The sequence below is a fragment of the Camelus dromedarius genome, chromosome 8, assembly GCF_036321535.1.
Source record: "Camelus dromedarius isolate mCamDro1 chromosome 8, mCamDro1.pat, whole genome shotgun sequence".
NCBI lineage: Eukaryota > Metazoa > Chordata > Mammalia > Artiodactyla > Camelidae > Camelus > Camelus dromedarius.
In genome coordinates this window covers 65675540-65687442 of record NC_087443.1, presented here as the reverse complement: position 1 = coordinate 65687442, position 11903 = coordinate 65675540, and the positions used below count along the sequence as shown (strand labels likewise).

Sequence of the window (11903 nt, the reverse complement as noted above, 5' to 3'; positions counted from 1 at the left end):
CCCTAACGTGGGTAAGAGCCGGCGGCCTAGAGGGCTCCATGAATCACGTGAGTCGAGCGACGTCTCGCGAGGATTTTTAACCTCTCGCGATGCTTCACGCCTCTGTCTTTTCCAGTGCCCGGTTTTCCTCCCCTCCCCCTCACCGCTGACCGAGTTCTTCCTTTTCAGACCGAGTCGCCTTGTTGTCGCCCCGGAGATTTTTTCTGCTGTTGTTGCCGCTGTCGCCGCCGCCACCACTGGGCTCGTTTGCCCGAACCCCTTCCCGCCGCCCCGCCCCCAACCCCACGCAAGGTAATAAACCCAATGAGGGAGAGAGCAAGGCCTCGCCGGGCCTCGGCCTCTCCTGAGTTGAAGCGAAGGCCTGAGGCCGTGGAGCCGGCCGCGCTGAGAGGCCCGGGCGCCGACCAGAGTGTTAGGAACGCTGGCCTCCTCTCCCACCCAGAGTTGAACCCTGAGTAGCCTCGGACGGGGTTGGGGCCTCCGTACTGTGGCGGCGAACACGGCTAACCCCGGGGACCCGACGGGTGGGGTTGGGACGCGGGAGGCGTCTTAAGGACGCCCTCGGCCCTTCGGTGCAAGAGCCTGTCTGCGGCTGTGGGGCTCCGGCTCGGCTGACCTCCGTTCCGTTCGTGCTTTCGGTTTTCTTGGAAGCTGATTGAATTTCGAGGTGTGAAGTAATGGAGCAAGTTGTGGCGGGCTTTGAGGTGTGGGTGGCTGGGGGAGAGCAGCCTGGCTTGTTCTGACCCCATTGGAGCCTTTCCAGACTCCAGGCTGGCGTTGGACGGGAATTGTCCCCGGAAACCCCGTCTGTTTGTTACTAAAGCGAAAAAGGATTCTGTCGTTATCTTATTTTCAGGAGAAGGACAAGCCGGATTTGGTGAAAGGCATGTTCCTTAAAACGCCTAAATGCGAGAGTTATCTGTGCTGTTTCTTTTGTGGAAGAAAATGCATTGACAATGTTTAAACATTTTTGTTCTGGAGAAGAGTTTCTAAACACGCGCTTACTAATTGAATATCTCACGTGGAGAGAGTTATTTGTGTAGTTAATTCCAAAGCCACTTATATTTGGTTTTGGAAGTATTTTTCAGTGTTTAACATTTTTTCCGGAAGTCTCAACTCCTTTAACAGTTTAGGGGTTTTGTTGTTGTTTTTGATGACGGTATAACAACCTGTTAATTGAGCGTAATACAGTACTTTCCCTGCTACAGGAGTGTAAAGAAAATCAGAAATTTTCCTTTTCCCTCTTATCTCTAGTTTTCTGTTTCTGTATTGAATTTGTCTGACATGTCTTTAGAATTTTTGCCTTGAAGTTTGTGGTTTGGCTCACAGCTTTGAACTGAAAGTAAAGATAATAGTAATAAATTAAGCTGCTTTAAATAATGATGAGTTGGGAATGGAATTGGTAAGGATTAATTAATTCAGGCAGACAGGAGAAATTATTTTTTATTTTTTTTTTTGGTTCCATTTTCATGGTCTTCCCCTTTTTATTTTTCCCAGATGTCAGAGGATCTAGCAAAGCAGCTGGCAAGCTACAAAGCTCAACTCCAGCAAGTTGAAGCTGCGTTGTCTGGAAATGGAGAAAATGAAGATTTGTTAAAATTAAAGAAAGATTTACAAGTAAGTATAATGTACAGTTACATTGCTTGAAAGGAGTATTTCTGTGTTTTACGAATGACTTACTGCTTAGAATCTATAGGTACCCGGAACACCCTTTGAAGAGAGTGTTTCTCCTCCTTGCACCCCTTGTGGGGACATGTGTGTACACACATAAGCAGACATGGTTTCTAGGAGTAGGGTTGCTTCCTCAGTTTGTGTACATCAAAATTGTTGAAGTATTGTTCTTTGTTACGTCAATCTTGTATGCTCATGTAATTTTTTAGTATAAGTTAATTTTAGAATTCAGTGTCAAACTTTATAGAGAAAGATGTACATATAACTTTACAATGGAAACCACTTTTATTTTTAAAAGACCTGGAATAGGAAATTTAGTTCAAAGGGTAGCTAAAATTAAAGGAGAAAAATAAAACCCATAATTAATTCCATAGATTATTTGAAAATAGGAGGGAGAAAGAGCATATGTGAGTAAGCCTGTGTTTGAGTTTGTAGCAAAGGTAGCTCTAGTGCCTTGTTTTGAAAACACATAAAAATATCTGAAGAGATGCTTGTTTTCTGCGTAAATGTTACCTAATATTTGAACTTAATGCTAGGTTTTACATGTTGTTGACACTTTGACAACTTGAAATTAAACTGAATCTATGTGAAAAAGAGATGTAAATTTATTCTGTTTGTCATGGGAGAGTTCAGTAAGTACGAAACCTGCTTCTCAAAACTTGGACTGGGATTTCAAGACAAAGCCATTATAAATATCTATTGTTTCTTAGAACACTAGGTTGATTAATAAAAACACCATGTGTAATGTTTGTAAATATGTATGACTTTTCATCTTAACAAATTTGTGAACTTAAAATTCTGAGTACGACTTTTTGGAAAGTTTTATAAAAGGTGTTTTGATTAGATGGTCTGTCTTCATTATTTCAAGACAAAACTTGAGTCATCTTCATCCTGTCTAAGTAATTCCCTCCCTTTATCATCCTCTGCCCATTAATATTATTAATATTTTAGGGATATTAGAGCTGCAAACAAATGAGAGTTACTTGAAATGGGTTCCAGATTCAGGATTCTGAAAGAGCTTATCTGGGCGTAATTAAGATGAGTTGAGTATTTTCAGGTTCAAATTCTGGATTTAGGATTAACTTGCATGAAGCTGCAATAGTATGTTATTTTTAAAAACAAAAACCAGGGTCTCTCCAATATGCAGAAGTCAGGCTAGTGGATTTCAGGTTGCCAGTCAATAAGAAAAAGATGCTTTGGGAGCAGTTTCTCCCACTCTCAGGCCAACTTTCTGCTTGCCTCAAGGAGAGGTCATGGCATACCCCATCTTTTTCTTTTTTAACCAACTTAAAAGCAGTTCTTTTTTTCTTTGAAGGAAATACATCATGGGCCAATGTTGTATATATTGCTTCCTGGGCAGTAGGAGGAGGGGCATATGTGGAACTGGTGGAGAGGGGAGTTGGGAGTAAAGACCGAAAGCATTATGAGGTCCTTCTGGTGTTTCTAGAATAAATTATTAGAGTCTGGGCAGAATTGTCCTATTAGGACATGATCTATAGTGGATGTACTATAGGGAGAGAGAGCATTGTAGTTACCATGTAAATGACTTACTTAGCATTCAGTTAATAATGACCTGGGGGTCATTTATCTGTAAAATATCCTCTTTTCTATGACCATTTAGAAAAGCATTGTGCAGTAGAACTTTCTGTGGTGATAGAAATGTTCTGTATCCACTGTGCAATATTAAAGCCACTAGCCACATGTGGCTATCGAATATTTGAAATATAACTAGGGTGGCTGAAGAATTGAATTTTTAACTTTATTTAATTAAATAGTCGTATGTGGCTACCATATTGGATGGCACAGATTTAGAAGTTTGTTTTAACACTTTCAGATAGCAATAATACACAATGTTTTTGCTGACCAGTCTTGACTATGGATTCTTTTCCTCTTCTATTATGGAAAAAAAATCATTTTGGTTACTAAGTATAGGTCTGTTTTGAACTGAAAACCACTTAAAGATGGAAGGCATCATTTAGGATTAGATAAAATTCTGAAAGATTGTTTAACTGCTTCCATCTAGTAATTGTTATCTTCCTTGGCTACAGTTACAGCTTCCATTTTGTCATAGAATTTTTTAAAATTCCTTTTTCTTTGCTTTCTGGAATATGCATTGTGCAATTGATATTTAATTCGACATTTTATGTTTCTGAAAAATCTGTTTAGACTGATGACTGATTTTTGGCCTCCTTTATTTTTTTGTGTTCCTTTCGTGGAGTATCCTTACTCTGGTTAAGAATTTGTTTGCCCTTTCATTTATGGCAAAATGCTCTTTCTGCATTTTTTTCAGTGACTTTCATTTTGCCAATAAGGCTTCCATTTTTATCTATATGTACTGTGTTGTAAAGTTACTCAGCAGGCAGCAAAGTAATCTACTTAAGTCCTAATTGCATTTATTTCTTCGCTTAAAAAGAAGTGGGTTTAGTAAAATTCAGTCTAGCTAGTTGACTAGCTCCCTAGGCAGTCTATGATGGTCACAAAAATAGTCAATTTATTAGGCTGTTTTGCTAAATAAACCGGTTCTAAAGGAGGCAGGGGTCAAGTCACTTGTCTCATATATTACAGTGGCTCTCTGCATCCCCGAAACACCTTCCTTCAGTAAGCAGAGTGCTTGAGTGCACCCCCTTTGACCTGCTGATATGTAGATCACAACATCTGATGCTTCCTGGAATTGCCGATTACTGTAACTGCTGCCCATCTGTCAATGAAGGAGCAGTTTCAGAACTCAGACTTGGGGGAGGAAAAGTAATTAATGGTATGTACCTTTAAGAACTCCCTCATACATAAAATAGTGTCTCTAATACATATGCACATGTAAAGGAAAAAACATTTAGAAGGGTCTTCATAGTTATTGGGAGGGGTATGCAAAACATGGCAAAGTGAAAAGACAACTAGGGATAAATGCTCTGGATTTTTTCCAGTGTCATTTCCTTGCAGGGCTCTGGAAGTTATAACATGCACAACTTTTCAGGACCCTTTTCTTTGGTGAAAATGTATTTCCTTATGAAAATGTAGTGGGAATATGTTCTATACTAAGAGAAGTAGAGTTCTAAACCTGAGACCTCCAAATGCAGACTTCATGTTTGTGCTTTAGTAGTTAAATGATCCCTGGTTAACTGAAATTATTTAATGATAGGGATTTTATGGGCTCTTGAGTCAGACTTACTGGATTACATTCCTGGGCCTAAAAGTGGTTAATTAAAGATCTGGTTTTCAATAATTTACTACTTTGTGTAGCACATGATCTGTTTATTTGGAAGTTCTTTGCTTTATTTGCAAAGGATTGTCTAAAAGTTATTTGATGGCTATATGGTACCTAATAAGATTTCATTAAAGATAGTAATGTACTGAATTTTTAACTTAAATCTGATTTTTCTAGTTTTTTCATTCATAAATTTGTTTTTATTCATAAAATTAATCTTTCTCCAAGGGCTTTAATAGTCTTTTTTTTTTTTTTCTTTTTTTTGAGACTGAAATAGTCACGAAGATTTAGAATCTTTCGGGGAGAAGTAACATTTAAGTTTCTTGCCATTTAACAAAAACAAATCTTTAAAATGTTAAAAGAAGTAGTATTTAACTTCTGAGCCAGAAGAAACTCAGTACAGAGTATAACTTTGCTAAATTTTCTCTCAAAGCACACAATGTGATATTTAAGGTATTTTATATGCGACAATGGAGGAACAGGTATGCAAGTTCTTAAAATAATTAGATAACATGCATAATATGGGTCTTCACCAGAGTAAAAATATAGCATATTGGTAACAGAATCTAACAATCTGTTCTATTTCTTAAGTTTTTTAACCAACCCTTTGAATCTAAGTGTAAGCCTGAATTAGAAAGTAAGTGTAAAATGTTAGTAAAATAAGTGTAAGCCACACAGAAAGGTATTGCCTGCCTGTGTATGATACATTTATTTTATTTTTTATTTTAAATGAAGCTGTGCTAATGTGCTTAACGTTAAGGTATTGGGATATTTTAAATCTGACTTAGTAATTTGCTTACTCAGATGGGGTAAATTTTGAGACTACTTTTTTTAATATATGCCTACAGTATTTTAGTAGAAATATATATAAACAGGAACATTTTTATTACTAATAAGGCTGCTTTATGTTTTTGGGTTTTTTCTTTTGAGGGGGACGGGACGTATTGGCTAGGCAGTTAACACTGCTGCCAAGTAATGCCCTGTAAAAAGTACAGTTGCATGAAATACACATGACAATGGTATGAGCTAAAAGTGATTTTGAACCTAGTTCAGTGCCTTACAATTGACTATTTCTCTACTTTAGAGAGATCTATTCAGCTAAAATAGGTGCTTAAAAATAATGTACTGTAAATTCAAGTCTATCTTATTTCTATTATTGGTATTTGAGGTTAATTAAGTTGAAAGGCAACTATCTGGATTTAAGTATCAGCACCATTGTATAAAATATTGTTTCTCAATTTCCACATGGGGATAATCACAGTATCCACATCATAGTATTGTTGTGTGCTGTAAGTAGGTATGTATAAAGTACTTAATGAGTGCTATATGGTGTAAGAGCTGTTATTAAAAACTGAAAGAACTTGCTTGTTGAAAATAGGGAGCAATGTGAACTATATAAATAATATTAATGGGTTTTTTTTTTCCTTTTTAGGAAGTTATAGAACTAACCAAAGACCTTCTGTCAACTCAGCCTTCTGAAACTCTTGCAAGTTCAGACAGTTTTGCTTCTACTCAGCCCACTCATTCATGGAAAGTAGGAGACAAGTGTATGGCAATCTGGAGTGAAGATGGACAGTAAGTGTAGAAAAAAACTCTAACTATAACATGAAATAATAAAATACAATGGTAAGATGTTTTTATTCAGCTTGAACTACTCTATTTTAATCTTTCTATATAGCCAGTCTGACTTACAGAGCCAATTTTATTCTTGGGTGGTAATCATTAATACAGTTGAGTTTTTAGTTTTTAGCTTTAGATTAAGTTTTAGGGCAGAAGCATGGCTTGGATCCTAGAGGAAATAAACATAAAAGTAGAGGGAAATGAATGGGTATTTTTAAAAAAATAATCTAAATTCTTTTTTCCTTGAATTAAAAATTGATTGGTTGGCTCTCTTAGACTTCTGTGAAGCATATACACTGTAAGAAATATCTTTTCTCAAAGAGATTGACTGAAACACATTTAGTAGACGTGTAAGAGACTTCCCTGCCAATATTTTGATTAGGATTTCCTTTTTTGATAGCAGATGACTTAAGTTCAGCCACTCTTCTGTATTATCTTTGCCAAAGGGACAGTTGATTATAGAAGTTCATTTTAGGCACATTAATAGTTGAAAAACTGCAGTATAAGTCTTGTAGGCTGAGTACTAGACCTTTACTCACCTGCTTACAGCCATGATATCTTTACAGGTGTTATGAAGCGGAGATTGAGGAGATAGATGAAGAAAACGGCACTGCTGCAATCACCTTTGCTGGCTATGGCAATGCTGAAGTGACCCCACTGTTGAACCTCAAGCCTGTAGAAGAAGGAAGGAAGGCAAAGGAGGACAGTGGCAACAAACCCATGTCAAAGTAAGTGATTTTGACTTTAGCATTTTAAGGGTAATCTTCCCTATTTGAGTATATGAAGTAGTCTGCAGAATCTGTGCAGATTAGATTAGAGTAAGAAAGTTACACTATTTACCAGTTTGGAGACTAGCAATATATGGTCAACATTGTATATGTATGCCTAGATAGAGTGAAGACATTTTGGTTCTCATTTAGGCATTTAATAAATACTTATTAAGAGGGTACTATGTGCCTCTCACTAAAGCAGTTGCTGGGTTCCTGCACAGTGAGGAAGACCAGCTTAGGCCTTTTTCTGACTGAGTTTACAGTCTAAAGGAGAAAACACATAATTAAGAAGTTTAATAATAAAATACAGAAGTTACGGAGGGAATGTAAAGGGTACCTTTAGGGAACAAAGAAAATGTACCTAAACTGCATTTTAGTCATCACGGCAAATTTCTTTGAGGAAATAACATGTAAACAGGTTTGAAAAGAACAGGGGCTAGCCAGTTAATGAACTAGAAGGTATGACCTTGGGCAAGCTAGTTAACTTCTGTCTCCTCGTTCGTAAGACAGGGACGATGGTATTTACATTATGAGGTTGTGGACATTAAATGATAGCATTAGTAAAAGTGTGTAGCACTGTTCTTGACATGGTAAGAACTCACTCAGTAATTGTTTACATTTTAAAATGAAAACAAAATGAGAACATAGAGGTAACAGAAAAATTCCTGTGGTAAAAACTTGGGACTTGATGGTGGGTGGTTTGACAGGAGGTTAGAGAGGTAGAGACCAAATCATAAGGAACTTGAAAGCCGCTGATGCGTTCAAGTAGAGAGGATTTGATATGACCAGATTTGAGCTTTCAGATAATTAGTGGCAGCAGAGAGAAGCAGCTACTACTCTGGATTCAGGTGTAAGATGATGGTGGCATAAACCTGGGGAGTAGCAGGAAGGATGGAGATGTGTACAGTTTGACAGGCATTTAAGAGATAGTTAACAATTTTTAGTTAATTTCTGCATATTTGCCACAATTTGCTATCTTTTGGATTTGTTAAGAGTTTTCACAACTTAAGTTGCTACATAAATATATTTGAATTTGGGAAAATTATATTATCTATTAAAATGACATTCGACTTAAGCATCCCAATAAGAAAATCAGCTTGTAGAACAATGTAACATTTCGTAGTCTTCAGCATTTGTGTAAAAACCACATTTAACTTAATAGTGATTATATGATACAGAGGAATCTAGATCGTATTGCCTCTTTTAAAGTCCTCTTTCTTCATCTTTCTTTTGGTGAAAAGTCAGTGTTAACTGAGCAGAAATTACTGAGAGAACTTTAGGCTCTGATCCTATTTAGAGTGTTTTTTGAAAAACCTGTTTTTTCTTTTTTAAGAGTTAGCCATAATTTCCTGTTGTGCTGCGGTACTCTTCCAATCTAGATGGAATAGTTTTATCTGCATTGAAATCTTCATACACTTTTCTCTAAATGTAGCATATCATACTTGCTGTCTATTTAGAAATTGATAAAGATTTAGACAGCTTTTAGTGTTAAAACTCATCATATTCCTAAAACACAGCTGGCGAAAGCTATGGTAAATGGCAAATAAAAAGTCATAGTTGAAATATTTGATTTAAATGGATAATAGATTACTATATTTGTGTTCAAAATTTTCCAAGGATGCTGTATATTTCAAATAACATTTATTTCTTAGTAGTCCTGAGTGATTGGCATTGATGTTAGTGCTTTTATTCACGAGGTGAAGAGTATGCAAGTGTATTAGGTACGGGGGTTTTGGTGGGGGGGTAGTTGCATTACTGAATATCTCCAAGGAAGTCATCTTTTAAATTTTAGGAGTTGACATTTAGCTATTCTATCCACACAGAAAAGAAATGATTGCCCAGCAGCGTGAATATAAAAAGAAGAAAGCTTTGAAAAAAGCACAGAGAATAAAAGAACTTGAGCAGGAGAGAGAGGACCAGAAGGTGAAATGGCAACAGTTCAACAACAGAGCCTATTCTAAAAACAAAAAAGGCCAGGTTAGTAAGTCCTTTCATCATACTTTGTAAATTTGTAAAGTGCGCTGTCATTAAATAACTTTAGAATGAAAAAGGAGGTTCATAGATTTTTAAAAACATGGATCTTAAATAAGAATCTTCTTCAATCTTCATTTTGGCTTATTGAAAAATATCTCCTTTAGCCATTGTCTCTGCAATGTAAACACTATGAATGAGTTTATATCAGGAATTACAAAAGATCTAGGTTCTTTCCTTTTATAAACTAAAATTTGAAAAAGCATTTGCTACTTTACATACCACTTGGAGTGTTGAACCTTACCTGCTTTGTTAACATGCCTTATGCTAAGTATCACTAGTAGATTTTATGAGCACTCAAGCTCCCTTTTATGTACTTTTCCTTTTAAGTATATTACAGAATTTTAATTTCTTTTTCCCACAAAACTAATCAAGAACGGTTTCTGTTTCATTTCCCCTAGGTAAAGAGGAGTATTTTTGCTTCACCTGAGAGTGTAACTGGCAAAGTTGGAGTAGGAACTTGTGGAATTGCTGATAAACCTATGACACAGTATCAAGATACCTCTAAATACAATGTTAGGCATTTGATGCCTCAATAATCAGAAAAACTGTTGGATTTCATCTCTGCAGGGCTTTACATTTACCTTTTTATCCTTATATTTTTCTAAAGGTAAATTATTTGTTAGATGAGTAAGGAAGATACCATTGTCGTCATTGTTTGACTTCAGTAGAATGAAACTTGAAGAAATTGCATTTGATAACTGCTATTCATTTAAACTTTTCATTACTACTACCACAGTTTCCTCAAAGTTTGTTGGATAAAACAACCTTTTCTAGATAGATGCTGCATAAATACAGCACTTAGATGAATTATTGATCTTCCTAATATCAGGCCCCCACTTAATGGATGGTATATACTTTTTGTAAAGTCCTAACTGGGAATTTTCAGATGCTCTGAACTTGCCACATATTCTAGCAATTCACTGGAACATCAAGGCAAAACACCAATCTGATACATCGTCTCTTCTTTTTTTTTTCTTCAACTTAAATTTAGCTGTTGCCCGGTTAAGCCTAAAAATAGGTTAATTTGTAAGTGGCAAATTTGTTTTGAGGTTTTTCCTTCAATAACTTGTTTCCTAAGCCTGTTAGGCCATTTCTAAAGTTGATCCAGCTCTTCATTCTTTTCATTGAATTTTAGTTTATGTAAGAAACCATGTTTAGGACCAGCTACTTTTTCTAATGTTTTTTGGGTTTGTTTGTTTTTTTTTGTTTTTTTTTTTTGTATGTTTGCTTTTTTTCCTGCATTGATTTTCACTTAATGGTAGTGAAATGTTTATATGAGAAAACAAAAAGCTGATGTATAGCCCTGTATACAGTGTAGATACTATTTTTGTAAAAAAAAAAAAAAACCAAGCCTAAATTAATGAACAAGAGTACTGAATGTTTCATCATTATAATTTTACTGTATTTCTTGTGCATTAATCTGACCATAATTTCCCTGTATATTATGTTCATGTAGCTGAGTTTGTAATTTTTGTTAACTAGATCAAGTTGTCAGCATTTGCTGGTATAAGTGAACATCACAATTATCCAGAGTTGAGTTCAAGCCAAATATATGCATAGAAAAGGGTCTTCCTATTAATGGAAGATGGTAATTTTTAGAATGTGTGTTAATTTCAGTTTTTGTATGTTTAACTTTTATTAAATAAAGTGTTTTTAAAATCTCCAGGGTGTGTTAACAAAAGGGGGTGAAGTCTTAGCTGCCAGCATTGATATAATGATTAAGCATACATCATTTCCACAGAAAAGAATATTGAGTATGCGATAAAGGTTTTGATAAATCCTAGGTACTCCTATTAGACATGAGATTGGATCCTAAAGGACAAGTCGGTTTTAAGGGTTTGTGTTGTGTGTAGAGGTGTTTGTAAATTTTTGGTGGAGGGTGAAAATAAAAATTTTTATTTCATGAATTTTAAGTTTTTTGTTAAATTGAACTTTCAGAAGGACAGTGGTGAGAGATACGATTCCTCATCTTGTCCCTCCATCTCCATTCCCAACCCAGGAGATGGGTTTTTTCCCCCTGTCATTTATGGCCAGAGGGTAGAGCACATAGGACGGATTGAAAGGTGAAGTGTTTTTTCAATACAGGGCACAAATTACAGTAGAAAAAGGGCTATGTAGGCTGAAAAACTCATAAATAAAATTGTGTTCTTGTTACCAGTGTAACCAACTTGATCTTAATGTACTGGTATCCTTAAGGGGAATCCTGTTGATTAAAAAGCATTGGAAGAAAATTTGGTATAATTCTGTGACCACACAAAATGATCTTTGGTGAGATTACCTTGGTGTGTTTGTTGGAATAGTAGTTCACCTGTTGTTTGTGTAGGCAAGACTCTTGTGTTGAGACTTGTACCTTCTTTGACCCTATGGGTCTTCCTTTCTGCACATTAATTTTCCTGGAGGGCTTTGCGGTAGGAAGAGAAAAAGGAGGGAATAATGTGACCATGTTGTAGAAAAGATTTTTTTTAAATAGGTATATAACATGAGATCAAGAGCCTTTGTGTCAAAGACCTAGATGTGTCTCTGAAAAGTCCTGTTGTCAGGACGATGATAGTGTCTCTGGACTAAACTTAAAAAGTAGGACTCCTTGGGGAGATCTGTCTTGTAGT

General features: G+C 36.1%; 1 protein-coding gene across 2 annotated transcripts; it reads left to right on the top strand.

The window, feature by feature from the left end:
* The first annotated feature begins 103 nt into the window (after window positions 1-103).
* On the top strand, window positions 104-11204 carry SMNDC1 (survival motor neuron domain containing 1). Of its 2 annotated transcripts, none has more exons than XM_010983272.3 (6): window positions 104-291; window positions 1498-1617; window positions 6306-6448; window positions 7060-7221; window positions 9087-9240; window positions 9696-11204. In XM_010983272.3, the coding sequence occupies exons 2-6, from the start codon at window positions 1498-1500 to the stop codon at window positions 9831-9833; spliced, it is 717 nt and encodes a 238-aa protein (XP_010981574.1). In that variant the 5' UTR covers window positions 104-291; the 3' UTR covers window positions 9834-11204. The 2 variants fall into 2 exon arrangements, with proteins under 2 accessions (XP_010981574.1, XP_031317595.1); XM_031461735.2 differs by lacking the exon at window positions 104-291 and adding an exon at window positions 4237-4426.
* The last annotated feature ends 699 nt before the right edge of the window (window positions 11205-11903 follow it).